The sequence below is a fragment of the Mchenga conophoros genome, linkage group LG9 (genome assembly GCF_057382185.1).
Source record: "Mchenga conophoros isolate Kocher_MC1m ecotype Shallow Benthic linkage group LG9, M_conophoros_male_GT1.1, whole genome shotgun sequence".
NCBI lineage: Eukaryota > Metazoa > Chordata > Actinopteri > Cichliformes > Cichlidae > Mchenga > Mchenga conophoros.
The window spans coordinates 17824516-17840391 of record NC_140534.1 but is presented as its reverse complement, the minus strand read 5'-3'; the positions used below and the strand labels follow the sequence as shown (position 1 = coordinate 17840391).

General features: G+C 39.5%; 1 protein-coding gene across 2 annotated transcripts in view; it reads left to right on the top strand.

Moving 5' to 3' along the window:
• The window catches only part of LOC146567108 (A-type potassium channel modulatory protein DPP6-like), a 269199-nt gene that overhangs the window by 21581 nt on the left and 231742 nt on the right, over positions 1 to 15876 (top strand). Inside the window, exon 1 of one of the 2 annotated variants that reach the window (XM_085286717.1) lies at positions 13890 to 14948. The exons of the other annotated variant lie outside the window; for it this stretch is intronic. Coding sequence (XP_085142843.1) covers positions 14898 to 14948 — 51 coding nt within the window. The 5' untranslated portion in view covers positions 13890 to 14897. Of the gene's footprint in view, positions 1 to 13889; positions 14949 to 15876 lie in introns of those variants that run through there. 2 annotated transcript variants of the gene reach the window in all.

The window sequence follows — 15876 nt, the reverse complement described above, 5'->3', positions numbered from 1 at the left end:
ACACAGTCTCTATGGAGATGGGTTTTTGGGGGAGTAGCAGGAGGAGAGAAGCTGCAGAGAGGCGTGTAAGACTGCAACTCTGCTTCCTGGTCCCAACTCTGGATAGTCATATTTTGGGGGGTGTGGTGAGAATAAGGCACGGTGGGACCACGGAGTATCATTCAGAGCCATCTTTATTTACATCTCACCACAACAACACCCAAACCCCTGAGTCCCCGTGTTTTTAACGAGGCGGGCGTGATTAAGTATGCCGTGCAGGTGCGTCCGCCCTCCCTGCACGGCATCGCAGACCACGCCCCACCACAGAGGGTTTAATAAATTTGTCCATATTTCTAGAAATGAGAGCTGCTCCATCCAAAGTGGGATGGATGCCGTCTCTCCTAACAAGACCAGGTTTCCTCCAGAAGGTTTGCCAATTATCTATGAAGCCCACATTGTTTGATGAGTCTGTGTTGTTTCATATTTTTATTTTCTGATTTGATCAGAGAAAATTTAGCCTTTAAATCTTTTTAGGATGCAAGTGCTGACTTTTACAAGCTTCTGATGTTGTTGTGGTCGAGTCAAAAGAAATGGAGCCAATTTCTTTCCAGTGCAGCTATTATTTTACACTTCCAACTCAAGTTCAGGTCTGTTTCTGAGAAGCCCAGTGCGTCTTCGAAAGGAGCCACAAGGGCACTTTATGAAGGTGCAAAACCCTTTTCACAACGGCCTGTTGTATGAAACCAGTGGTTCCATAATTCAGCTTCTTTTCATTATAGTAAGTGTGTTCCAGGGAATAGCTCAGTCTGTGAAATCCCTTTTTATATCCATCTCCTTAGCTGCCTTTCAGCAGTGCACTCTTGAGGATCTTATATTCGCTCCTGGCTGCCCATGTGTGTTTCTGCATGCTGACACTGAGCAACACAGAGACCTCCCGGTCAGATCCATTAATTAGAATCACTTTACTTGATAACAGGTGAAAGTATATTAGCTGTGTACCTGCTTTGAATGTGATCAAATAGTTTTACAGCAGCAGTTTTAGTTTCTGGCTAAGTTATAGTTGCTTTCTGTGGTTTGAAAACTCAAAAGTTTCCTGTTTTTAGGCTATTGGTTGCTCTTTTTTGTGTTTTCTTTTGTAAATCTTGATACATCTTTTTGTTACCCTGTAAGTTAAACTGTCAATGTACATTGTGTTTGGAGCACATTTTGCATCACCACAGGCATTTAAATTGCCACTTAAATAGTGCAGGGATTTTCATTACCACCTTTAAAAGGGAATTTAAACTCTCACATAATCATTTGAACCAAGACAGTCATTTGGCCCTATTTGGCCTGATTGCCTGGCACACTGCTGGCTTGGCCGTGACTTTACATATTGTTTTCTCGAGCTCTGTCCTTGTCTCGCTGCACTTCCAATCTGCCGCCTTTATTGAAATGTATATCATGGCCCTGCAGCGGCCCATTTTCATATAACTGGTAGAGGCAATTTTATTGACTTATTGCGAAAAAGCTGGTGTATTGCGCATCGCACAGGCCTCATCTGTCACCCGCATCCCTGGCAGTTAAAAAGGAATGATTTGTTGTGTTAACTCCCATGGTGCTCTACATTGCCCTAAAACAAGATGCTGTTCCCCTTGACAATGAACACTCACTGCCTGAACATAAACAACAGTTTTATTGTGCTCCAGTCTGCGAGCTTCCAAATCAATGCTTTGTAAATCATCCTCAGGAGGCATGCAAACACAGATCCACTATGTGTTGCCAAAACATCTATGGACACACTGGCACATCAATACAGATGGATGAAGAGCACGGGGCCAATGCCGTGTACTGTCAGCCAATAATAATGAGTGCTTCTGTGGCAAAATAGCAGGGATTCTGAAAGATGAAGGGATCGGTGAAGCCATCAACTATCGTTTCAGCTCACTTCTAAACTTGAGCCATCATTAAAGTGTAACAAAAGCATAATACTTTCTGATATTCTGCAACTGCTGAACCTCACCCTTGCTGCCTGTTTATATTAGTTTCACTTAATGGGTTTTGTGCCTCCAGAGATGGTAAAATCTAAAAGGAGCAGCAAGCTGTACACAACAGCAGAAAGTGGGACAGATATACAGGTGCAATGTGGGGGGAAAAAAAAACAAACTCCTACTCAGCCCTGCCTGTTATAGTAGCCTGGTTTAGCCTATAGATGTAGTGCTTACAAGTGTGCAGTCTGTTGCATGGCAGAGCCTCAGGGATAAATCTTTGTGCCTCATTATCTCTTCTCTTAATGATAAAGTTAATGTATGTCTTAATGACTGCAGGGTGGGACAATTACTCTGGAGCTTAAACCTATAGCCTACTCATAAAGACTTTGAGTATGTCAAATAACATCAGTGATAATAATTGTGAGCATTTTTTTTTAGCATGCGCTATGTTTGTGGTCTGTAATTGGCATTTTAACATAGGTTTTTTCATCCTTAGAAACTGCAGTGCTTGCAGATGGTGGTAGTGATGCAGAAGGTGAAACTGGGACATCCATAGTCGTATGAAAAAAGTATTTTCTCCTTCCTGATTTCTCTTTTTTTTACATATTTGTCATATTTACATGTTTCATGTCATCAAAAAAATTCTAATATTAGACAAAGATTACAAAGATAAAAACAAATGCAGTTTTCAGTGATGATTTCTTTTATTGAGGGCAAAAAAACTATCTAAACCTACATGGGCCTGTGTGAAAAAGTAATTGCCCCCTAAATTTCACATTATTTTGCTGTGGAGGAAATTTGACTCACTCCTCTTTAGACAATTGTTTTAATTCAGCAACAATGGATGGTTTTCGAGCATGAGTGGCATCTTTAAGGTCATGCCAAATGTCATGATTTGATGGTGTGTTTGCTTTTTTATTAGTTTCGTGATCTGAAACATGTAAGTATGACATATTTCAAATACTGTAGAAGTTTGTTCTATGTAGAAGAAAAAGCTGATGCATTACCTTGCTGCTAATAGTAATGCTAGTCTCTCTTATTAGAACATTTTTGATGTGCCAAGTTTTGATATGTTGCACAACACAAAGAAAACTTCTTTCATATTTTTACTGTAATTTAGATTGGGTGATAGCACTCTCATTTTTGATTTGTACATTCGTAGCTAGGAGTATAGAATAAACCGATGGTGCCACATTAAAATAATATAAGAGGAAATTTTTGCAATTAAAATGACTGTGTCACTAAATGATCCGACGTTACCTACCTTTATAGATCCTTTAAAAATGGTTACATGTAGATTGTCGAAGACCAGAAGAATACTACGTTGATATACTACAAATTTGGGTGTAGTGATGGATGCAGACCTAAACTTAGAAAAACACATTAAGACAATAACAAAGTCAGCTTACTATCACCTCAAGAATATATCAAGGATAAAAGATCTGATGTCTCAACAGGACCTGGAAAAACTAGTCCATGCATTCATCTTTAGTAGGCTTGATTACTGTAACAGCATCTTTACAGGTCTACCTAAAAAATCAGTCAGACAACTACAGCTCATTCAGAACTCTGCTGCTCGAGTCCTCACTAAGACCAAAAAAGTGGACCACATCAGTCCAGCTCTGAGGTCTTTACACTGGCTGCCTGTCCGTCAGAGGATAGACTTTAAAGTTCTAATGCTGGCCTATAAAGCTCTGAATGGTTTAGGACCAAAATACATCAGTGACCTCCTGACCCAGTATGAACCTTCCAGATCCCTCAGGTCATCTGGATCCGGTCTTTTATCAGTTCCCAGAGTCAGAACCAGACACGGAGAAGCTGCATTCAGCTTTTATGCTCCTTATATCTGGAACAAACTCCCAGAAAGCCTCAGATCAGCTGAAACACTCAGTTTATTTAAATCCAGGTTGAAGACTCACCTGTTCTCAGCTGCATTTGAATAAAGCACCAAATCCACACTTTTAAGCTTAAATTTCAAAACTTACATTTAACTACTGATTTTATCTACTGTTCTGATTTTATCTGTTTTGATTTTATATACTGTTGTTTGTTGTTTGTTTGTTTGTTAATTAGTTTATTTGCTTGTTTTAATCAATTTTAAATCATGCTTTTTATTTGTTCTTGTTTCTAATGTCTCTGTAAAGCACTTTGAATCACCTTGTTGTTGAATTGTGCTATACAAATAAACTTGCCTTGCCTTGCCTTGCCTACATGAACATTTGGCAGACTGATACTAAACCCATCAGACGGAGTAGCTCACTACCAAAGATAAAGAGGAGGAATTAGCCAAGCTTTGTCCAAAGGTAATAAAAGTCTACCCACCAGCATCTCTTACTGTCACACATTACACGTTTTATCTTTTTTTTATATTATCTGTATGAAAAATTGTGAATGTGTTTTTCCCGGGACTATTTCTTTGGTCTAGCACAGTTCCTAATGTCTGCAGAGTAGATGCATCCCATTAGGTTTAAAAATAGCAGGCCTTGGATCCACTCATACTGACATAGAAGTTTGCTGCATAAATGCCTGCAAACTGCAGGTAAAAGTGATCAACACTTGTCAAAAGGGAACATATTGGCTTATTTCAGGGATGGTTGCATTCAGCTTCTTTTGATGCACTGCAGCACAAATAGGAAAAAAAGGCAACCCACATCCAAATCATCTATAATTTTCACATTATGAGGTGAATTTTAAAATGGGAATAAATACTGTGGTTTCCATTCGATAAGAACTTTTAAACTTTTATTATTATACACCACTGTGTGCTGACAGACCATGTTGATGCAACTGTTGTATTTGTCTGGTGATGTATTCTCTTTCTCTGTAATGTGCTTTCACTTTCTGCTTAATAAAAGTTCCCGTGTGATGCATTGTCTTCGTGGAAAGCACACACGCACACACACAAACGCACATTGCACTTAGATGCAGCTTTCCACTGTTATTTACCAGATGTTTTCTAGTTTTTCTGGCATGTACACACAGGCTGTGTGTGAAATGTGACACTAATTTGCATGCTGACAACGATTTCCAGTAAGATTACATCCTGCTGATTGATGGCCACGCTGTTGCCCCAGAAACCACCTTGGGTATGTGATATGACTCTCCTGTTATCAGACATTAAAGCATATTCCTGTAGTTAATCTTCCCAAATGGGCGCTCACAGAAAATATCTGGCATCCATGGGCCTTGACTGGGAATGAAAGACGGCCATTTCCAGGGGTAATGTATGAATGCAGTTCATTTCAAAGCAGCAAAAATTACAAAGAAAGAAAGTTTCATTATTCAATGATAAAGTGAAGAAACTACAAGATTTTAGTGCAGCTGTATGATGGCAGAGAGCGGCGCTTTGTTAAAGTGAATAAGCTCTTTTGATAAATCACTGTGTCTGATGGCTCAAGATGGTGTATGGCTGCATAAAAGAACCAATGGTTTATCCCTCTACAGTCAAACCTGCCAACACACTGCTGTCCAATTATCAGCCCCTATGCATCATACCCAGGTCTACAGAGAAACCCTATTTGCTGTGATAAAACTTGAAAGCCCTCATATATAGACCTGACTTCAGGCCAATCCATACCTTTTTTAAATCCAGCTCGTTTAGCAAATTTCAGGCTTAAATCGAGGCTTTTTGTATCTCTTTTTGATTGATACTAATTTTTATGCATTTCATGTTATATAGAAAGTACACAGCAAATCCAGCATGTCCAAATTAACACTGTCGGATTTGATTTCAACACTATTAAAGTGTCTATATGGGTCCACACCAGAGAGTGTTAATTTAACTCTTTTTGGAGAGTTGGTACATTAACTCTGATTTAGTGTTAAACACCAAATCTGTCTGGAGTTGATAATTTAACACTGGGTGTTAAGAGTTTATATATTAACTCTCAAAGAGTATTTTAGTTTAACTACGTAAGAGTTATCTTCTAATTCATTCTAAAAAGCGGGAATTTTACTGTTCTGAACTTCTAGACATTTCTTTTGGAAATAAACATTTACTAAAAAGATGCAATGGTTTTTGAAAAACATTTATTCTGAACTGTGCACCACAATTTCAAAACATTTTCTGAAAGATGTAACAGTGTACATGTTCTCACTTTCATTAGAATTGTATTTATCAAAAGGTCTGACATGGTAAATGCAAATAACAGCATTCTCATCACTTATTTCTTCAATACAATATGCATGTCCTTCATCCCTTTGTGGAACTTCAACGCACTTCTGCTCTCCCCCATATTCCATCTTCACAAGCATATCCTGTGCGAAGATTGAATAAAAATTAGTTGACATTAATTAATGGCATAAATAATCCAGCAAACAATTGCAGCACAGTAAAAAAAAAAAAAGGAATCCTCTTTGAGCCATTACTTGTGTAAAGTATTTTCCCAAAAGACAAGGACACAGACAACAGGTAATACTGAACTAAATGTAAAACCTCAACCTTTTTTTTTTTTTACCTAAACCGTGTGCACAAAACTCTGGAGGGATCTATGCTAACGTAGAACCCAGTCAGGACCTCAGCTACTGCTGTTTGCTCGTTTTTTTTTATGGGCGATCGTTTTCAGGCTTCAAGTAGCACCATTATACCAACATTTCACATTAGACATTGTTTTAGGTGTATTTGACCAAAAGTTTGACTGAAAATTCACATGCAAGCTTTTTTCAAGGCTGTGGTATTTGCCCGCAAACAATATCTTTCAGCTAGCTAAAACAGAATATTATGCTATCACCGAGCAACATGGCTACTGCCTTCCACACAGCTTTGTCTCAACTCCAAAGAGCCACAGAAGTAAAAGCTCATAATAATAATTGAAACAATCTTTGAAAAAATGACTTACCAAGCATGGCAAACAACTCAAATATGTAGAGCAAAATGTTCTGAAACGGCTTCACTTCAGCTTCGATTGGAGCCGTGCTGGGGGCGGAGTCTGTGAATTTACTCTATTGGTGTCATAGCCCCTCTAGGAGTTCAGAGTTAAGAGGTCAAGAGTTAATGTTTCCATTGTAACACCTCCAGATTTGACAGAGAAACACTCATTTTTAACACTCGATTTTAACTACTATCATTTTACACCTCAGAGTTACGTTAAAAGAATGTGACTCTGCTTAGAGTAAAATTAACTCTACTTTTGCAAGAAGACTATTAACGCCAAAACATTTAACACTTTTGAATTTGCTGTGTACTTTGAATTGCACTTGTACTTTAAATGTGCCTTTCCTTAAAAATAAACTTGACTGGACTGCTGATTTTGGGGCCTTATGACCCAAAATGATTGTTAAACCTACAGGAGCAATTATCTGCACCCAACCTCTAGGTAACGGTAACTACAAAATGCACTGGTGCATTTGTGTACTTTTATCTCTGTGCTGTAGAGATCAAATATATTTTGCACTTAGATGTGTGCTAGATTCGCTTATTTGAAACATGCAGGGCAGCTATTAGCACTACATCTGAAGGTATACTTTATGAAATTAATCAAAGAAAGGGGGGAAATACGCTGTAAAATTCAGTGGGCTGTATCTGTCTGATAGATAAATGAACCACACAGGCCAGCCTTAATGGTTGCTAGCATTGCAGAGTAACCAGTTCTAATCATTTAGCAGTCTGATGACAGTTAAAAAGGACCAACGTGTAAATACTGATGGAGCTGCCGAGGATCTTATAAAAAAGGAGAATATGTTTTCATTTTGTGTGGGAAGTGACAGGTGTGTTATTTTCCAGTCAACTCACGGAGTCTACCTTGGAGAAGCGGATGAACCATAAAAAGCAATAATTTGCTCAATCTTCTTTCTAAAGTGTGATTATCCAGTCATACTTTAGCAACTGCAGGTGGGCATGACAGAAGATAGCCATATTTACTAACATTTGCTAACTTTCACTACCAATGATTATAGAATTGTTGAGGCCAAAAGCATTAAATAAACTGACTATATTAGTGTACGGAGATTCGGGTTATTTGCTGGCACAAACTGGGGCAAAACCAGAGTATCATAGCCAAATAATATACAGTAATAATATACAGTTTGAACGATTTATTGACGTGTAATTTTTGTTAATACAGGGCCTTGCAAACAGGGGTCTTGGGGGCACAACACAGGAGGCCAATTCTACGAAAAAAACAAAAAAGTGCTAGTCTGAGTGGTCTGAGGAGAGGAAACGTTCATATTCAGATCAAATTGGTTTCATATTTGGATCATCCAGAAAAAAAAGGCCACAGAAGGAGCAACTGGCTGGAGTTCCTCAGGTAGCAGGAGATTGAGGAGGGTAGACAGACAGGTGAGTCTCACTGGTGCGCATTCATTTCCAGAGAATGCGCACCAGCTTTGAGAAAATAGGTGAGTCTTACCCAAGGGAAATGAGCCCTTCAGCACTGTTTCTCATCAGACCATCAGTGACCTACTAGTTTAAGGACAAGTTCAACCTTCCACTCATCACCTTACTTAGGATTTGGCCATTGGCTACGTCCTTGTTTCTCTGTCTCTCAGAAATTCTCCCACATTGGCTAAACGACTTATTCCATAGAACTTCTTCCTAGAAGATAATTTGGCTATTAAAGGACGGTAAATGGCCTGTATTTTATAGCGCTTTACTTAGTCCCTATGGACCCCAAAGCGCTTTACACTACATTCAGTCATCCACCCATTCACACACTGGTGATGGTTAGCTACATTGTAGCCACAGCTACCCTGGGGCGCACTGACATAGGCAAGGCTGCCGGATACTGGCACCACCGGGCCCTCTGACCACCAACGGGTAGGCAACGGGTGAAGTGTCTTGCCCAAGGACACAACGACCAAGACGGTCAGAGCCGGGGCTCGAACCGGCAACCTTCCGATTACAAGACGAACTGCCAACTCTTGAGCCACGATCACCCATGATACCAGCAGGCAGAACGGGATACCAGCAGGCAGAACCTAGGGTAGGACCTGTCCACCTCCACTTGAGAGCAAAACATTAGCAAAGACAAATTGGAGGAGCTTCTAACCAGCCCAGGGCCACATGATAATACAAACAGGCCTATTCTCTAACAGACAGTAAATTGGGCAAATCATAAAAGTATTAATATAGACTTTGAAATTATTGTTTTTGTCACAAGTTAAATACTGAAATGTGCACAAAACACATTCTAACGCTAGGCTAATTAGCTAACTAGATGGCTTCTTAACATTTTACCCACCAAAATCACAAAACAAATAAGATCTAGTCATCAAATTCTTCATCTGATCCAATTCAGGATAAGTAGTGTTGGAGGTTATAGGCCTGAAATCAGGGTACATCCTGGACAGATGACCAGCCTATAATTTGTGTTCACACACAATTTAAAATCACAAGTTAATCTAATAAGCAGGTTCATCAAGATCTTGCTGTCAAGTCCTATAAATCTGGGAGTTTTGCTGGACTAAAGGAGAAAGCCTGAGTAGCTGGTAAGAACCCACACAGTCACTGGGAGAAAATGCAAACTCCACTCTCTTTCCTGTGAACTTATTCAACATCATAGTGGAACATTTGAATGGTTTAACAGCAGCAGCAGTAATTAAGAAGGTACTAACGATGATTGTTACTTAATTGCTGCTTTTTGCTCCAATTCATTTCTGAAATAACTCTGGGTATTCGGTCAAACCTACTGGTTTTTATTAAAATTACAATCAAGGTTAGGTAATGTCCACACTGATGCCTGTAAAAATGCAAATGCACCTTCGTGTTGAGAACCTGATGAGTTATATAAATCAGAGAGGAGAAAACATGGAGAAATTATGCAATATTATTTAAAAATAATACATGCTGACATTGATTTTTTTTCCTTTCTTGTACTTTTACCCAACGCTCCATCCTGTTGAACTGTTCAAGTGTGGGTAGTGAATCCGAAGCCAGCTGCTGTGCTGCGGGAACTCCTCATCCATCCCTGAGCAGGTTAAAGTGATGAATCTGATCCAAGTTCCTGACAAACGCCTGCTGTTCAAGGCAACTGTTTCATTAATATTCAGATGTGCTTACTGGCTCCATCATGTTGTGGAGGGAGGCACAAGTCTCCTTAAGTTGGAAGATAATCATCAGAACTTTTACATTTTCTGTTGTTAACTGGTAGAAGTGACTTTGGGCATCTGTATATTACGTTAGTAGTATTTGAACTACAGAAATATTAAAACCTTTATGTTACCTTTTTCAAGCCTAACACCACATTATTGCACCATATTTCTTGCTGTGTATTTATGCACCATCTTTCTGGCCTTTGAGTTCATTAGCGATGGTAACGATCTGTTGCCTTGACAGTCCGGGGCAGGGAAGGTCATCACAAAGCTCTTATCTAGATTATGAAGCTCCCCACCAGCGGAGAGGTGAGGCATTTTTCTTTCTCTCTTTTTTTTTTTTTTAGAGAGAAAGGTGTTTGAGATGCAAATCACTTGATAGTGTGTGGACTGGGATAGTTGCTTCCTGCTGCTCAGTAATGGCCTTCAAATGCAGCTATCTCTAGTTCACTTTTCACTCTTAACCTGTAGCTAAAATGAGCCACATTTGAAAGCAAACCTACCTTTACCCAGAACCTCTCCACCCTACCCCCTTTGAGTTTCACATAATGATAAACATCAGTTGAAGACAAGCTTATTGTTTCAGTAAAGGTTTCAGTGGTCATCTCGTTTACGATTTACGTAGACTTAATTTAGTTTGAGGCTGGTATTGCTAATTCTAGTCTTCTTTGAGGCAAGTTCAGTATCTCTCAGGCTGCCATTACAACAGCAAAAAACCACAGTGACAACAGTTTAGAAGATACCATGGTATCAAGTAATTAAGTTGATAATGAAACCATCGATTTGTCCTGTGAAGATCTCGGTTAAGTTTATTGTGCTGGATGACTGCCATCATCAGAATGAAGCTTTGTTTTCTGGACTCACTCCACTGGGGATCCAGGCCAATCAATCCAGGATTTGAGCACATTCTAATCATTTTTTTGTCTAAAAGGGTTTTCTGGCTCTTCTCGGAGGCTTGACTTGGAATGCACCCAGTCCCAAAAACAGAGCTATAAATACTGACAAAGACATGTGGAGTTACACTGTAGTTCCTGCATGATATAATGCAGAGGTTATTAAGAAGAATGTCTTGTCTAGTCTTAAACGTTTGGGACTTTTCAGGATGTAGCCAAGAACGCCATGCAGAGTCCTCTTTGTGCAAAATGAATACAGAAAATATTAAGTGTGTGCAAATTTGTGTATATAAATACCTGTTTGTTGTTTCACTGCAGGAAACCAAGAATCTTTCGAGGAACTGTGCTTCCATTTTTGGCCTCTGAAACCTTGTACTGGATGTAATCCTTCTATGGTTGGGCACAAAGGCATAAACAAAAGCCCTCTTTGCTACAGAAGTATTTTCTAACTATTGGACCAGAGTTTTAAGGGATTACTGTTGTTTATCGATCAAAGACCGATCCTGTAGCTGCTGTGCAAACTAGTGTAAAGTTATAAATGATAGTAGTAGTAGCCACATTTCTGGCTTTCACCCTCTTGGCTTGCGGTTGCCTGGCATAACCGTATTTGGATAAGATGTTGGTTATCAGCTAGTACTAGGAACACACTTCTATAGAATGCGTTCATTGCACAGACACAGTTCCCTGGAAATTAGGGCACACTTACATAATTGACATGCTACTACAGTGCCATTCACCAGAAAATAAACTCAGCACAGAATTAACTCCATGTTTTGTTTTTTGGTTTTGTTCGTTTTCTTCTAAAGTTCAAAGCTGGTATTTGCACTTAGCTATTGAATTATTTTTATCAAATTATAATTATGCAGAAATATGGCAACAGGTAATACTGCAATGTGGAAAGCTCGCAATCTGCATAATGTTACATAAAATTGTGATGACACACAAACAAAATGTATTATTTGGAGTGTTTGTTTGTCTCTCTCTACACTGGAGTCAGAAAGCAGCAATCAACACTCCAGCAGATTTTCTCTCACCAGCAGAGTTTCCATACAGCTCGCTAGCTTTGGCAGCTGTCTGGTTCGTGGCATTCAACTGCCTTTTTTTGTCAAGCTTTACAGTATAGTAGTAGCACTTAGCCATCCCTGGCCAGCCATTTTCTCTGATAGTCTTAACATCAGGCAGCTGCTGTCTGCTTCTGCACAGCCAACATTGTTGTTACAGATGTCCTTGGCCGACACACCTGTATGTGATGTACTCTGGCTTGGCCCGCTATGTTTAGCACAGAAATAAACAACATGGTGAATTCAATCTTGCATGTGTGCTGCAGCCAGCTTTTTTTTTTTTTTTTTTTGGGGGGGGGGTTCACGTGTCATGTTTGATACATACTCCCTGATTAAATGTGAACCTATCAACAAGCCATAAAGCACCAATTTATACGCGCTTGGTGCCAGGAGTTATAAATTGTAAGTTATGAAGGTTATCCTTTAAGCATGCATTTGACAGAACTCCATGGAGCTGTTATGAAGGAAATCAGTAAAAAATGCAGACACAGTAATGAAGCAGCACAGCCTGCAACCTATCTCTGCGTTCTCCCTCTGTCAGCAGTCCAGCTGCTGGCGAGGGAGCCCAAAGCCCCCATTAGGTTGTTTTGACAGCCTTATCCACAGTAATTAATACCAGGCACTTTTAAATGAGATTTACGTGAGACATGCTGTTTGCACTTCCCAGTTGAGGGAACCTGCTCTTGGTGAACTGCTGCTTTAGAACTCACAGCTTCCCGGTGGATCATCAGTATACAGTATTTAATTCAGTATAGTAAACACTCTGAGTCAAGATTCAGAGGATTTCAGGCTGATATTGATTTATTAAGATCATGAGCTGGAGAACTAAAGCTGCCTCCATCTTGAAAGCTGACAATACACATAACTGAAATGGTTTATATATTGTATGTAACTGACAAATGGTGTTCAGAGTAATCCATGAGCTACGTTATTCAGTTTCTTTTTCTCTTGGTCATCTGCTTCTTCTTTTTTTTTTTTGGCTGCTGGGTCTGCCACATCTCACCCTGGCTCTAGTATTCTTCCTGTCACACCAGCCCTCTTCATCTCCTTCTCTTCATTCACGTTTTAATCTCTTGCGTGATATTTGCTGATTCCAGTAAAAGAAATCAATACGAAACAAATGGCTTTGCTCCATTTCAAGAAGACATTGTAATGTTGTTTAAACTGCCAGTGAAAGAATGGTGTATGTGCTCTTCTCTTTAAGCTTTTTCATGTTCCTGTTTTCTCATCACATGACATTGAAGCTTCTGTGCAGAGAAGAAGTCAATAGTCTGAGTGGTAATTAAGTGGCTATTGAGTTTAAATACAGAGCTACACGCACCATGTGTTGCAAATTGTGCTACCTTTATGGTTTTAATAGAGGCATTAGAGCGATCTAAAGCTTTTGTTTTTTTCTTTTGGGCTTCCTGAAACTTTCTGAAAACTGTTTGTCTTTTATTTTTGAATACCTTTTTAAGCAAGTGACTAACAGGTAATTATCACACAAGGATCCACAATTATCTCCACTGTCCAAAGCCACTGCAATGGAAATACAGTCTGTAGAGGCTGAAATCAGAATGTATTTGAATAAACATTAAATAAAACCATTGCATTCTGTCAACATACATTCATGTAAAAGGTACTGGGCGATCTGTGCTAGCGTTCTGAAAATTTTTTAACAGACTTGCCAGCACAATGAGTCAATTGTGGAGTCCAAAAAACGAACAAACAAAAAAAAAACCCTAAATATTATTATTATGATTATCATATATCAATATTAAACAGGGAACCTCTATCTTAGAACTAATTCTCACAGCAATTATGGCAAGCAGGTTTCCTTTCTCTCAGAATAACCCAAATTAGTTATTAAAATGTAATGAGTTAATTAAGGTATTCATATTTTATAATTTAACGCTTGGGTCGCATGTAGATTTCTATGCATGTTATACCAAGTATACTGTACAAAAAGCTTTTCCTTCCAGTCCAATAACGTGAATGCATATAAGTTTAAAAGCTTATGAAAATTTTATATTTTTACCTCCCATTTCTTTCCTATCCTGTTGATAAGTGCCCTTTAAATTTATTATTCCCTCAGGGTGGGAACCATGTATGTACAGATACAACAGGAGTCATGATATTGTCAGACTACGTGTATGACATTTTAGTACCATGACCTGATCGCTCAACACACACACGCGCGCACACGCACACACACCTCCCCCCTCCTTGTAATTCTGGTCATTACAAGTGACTGTAAGAAGCAATAGGAAGTCTGGCTTTAGGTAAGGGTTACTATAGTAAAAGGGGCAAAAATGTGCACCATATGACAAAAGCACAGGAAGTTCATCATAAATTCTCACAGGCATCGTTTTGCCTCAGCCATGACCTTTAAGGATTTCAATTTTTGCGGAATTTAATGTATTTGTGACAGATAGACGTGGCAAATAAGTGCATGTCGGCGATCGTAATATGTGTCAACCGTACAGTTGATTACAGCTGACCTGGTGTCAGTTTACTCTGAAGGATATATCTGACAGCGACGATCACCTGCATCTGGCCATCCCATTAAATCTGTACAGCTTCTGAAAGAAACAAAACAACACGGTGTCAGTTTCCCTGTTCCACAGGAAATTGGATTTTCTGTTGCCTCTCTCTCTTCTCGCGCCTCTTCCAAAGAGAAAAAAAATCAAAAAAAGAAAAAAATCAGTGATCTCACTCAAACTTAGATTTATTTTTCACCGTATGGTTTGCTGTTCGTGTGTGCGAGGAAGGACAGCTTGGTCAATACAAATATTGAGCAGTACACCGAAGAGCCCACGTTGTTTTCCTTCGTTCCCGTTAGGTTGTAAGCCCACCCACTTATTAACTGTCTCACTATGTAAGGGTCTGGATGGGAAGCGGCGGGGAAGGAGAGCTGACAGAAGCTGTCCAAAAGTCCACATATCCAGCCTTTTAGAAGCAGGCTCGGAAGGTCGACGGGAGGAAAAATGAAGGAAAAGAGTCTGATTGAGACTGCAAAAATGCAGGGCAACGTACTGGTAAGGCGGCTTTTTGACTCGTACGTAGTGTATGACGCCGATTTCGTTCCTTTCCCCCATCTGTTAGTTCCCGTTTTCCATAGCCTATGCGCTTTGACGCGCGTCGGATGTTTTGGAAATGCATATAATTAATGTCTACCTTTTTTGCGCCCGTTATAACCATGTGAGGTGATTTCTAATAGTTCACGCCCTTTTTTTAATTTCACGTATCCTTCCCTGCTTGCAAGTGCAGCCGATCTAATGGAGCCAAGAGGGACATGAATCATAGTTAAAGGAGTTTGAAAGTTTTGTCCTGCTTTTATGGGGCCATTCATAATGACTGCTGAGTTTTGGCTTTGTCTCTTTTGCCTCGTGATGCTTCTGAGGGCAGAGGTAACCTTTTGCCCAAGGAGGGTCCCATTAATATTTTATTGCATCTAAAGCTGTGAGGTGCAGGATATATGACTCTGGCTGTCCTTGTGCAGGGAGCTGAAGGCAGCTATATGATTGTATGAGGAGAGTGAATACTAAGTGTCCTTTGGGGGCTCTTTCGGATATTAAAGGCCACTATCTTGCCTATTTAAGGCTTTTGAGCCTTTAAATTTTTGATTTTGAGAATATTATAGTTCATTCTGCATTATCATATTATTTCATGCCTTAAGATCCTTTGCTGATGTTGCTTGAGCGCTTGCTGAAATTCTTATCCAACCAACCAAGGTAAAGAAAAAAAAAAAGATTCCTCCCCATGATTTCTTCATTTATAGCTGAATAAGCCGAGCTCTGCAAACACTCAAGGCCATTTTGGAAGATGTGGGTCACAGCTGTGTGGAGTCAGGCTTTTCCAAATGGTTCCTTGGCTGAAGATCGTCTTTTTCTGCCCGTGGCCTTAAGTTGTGAGGGGATGTGCTGAGTGTGTTTATCTCTTTGATCCCTGCGTAATGAAAAGTAA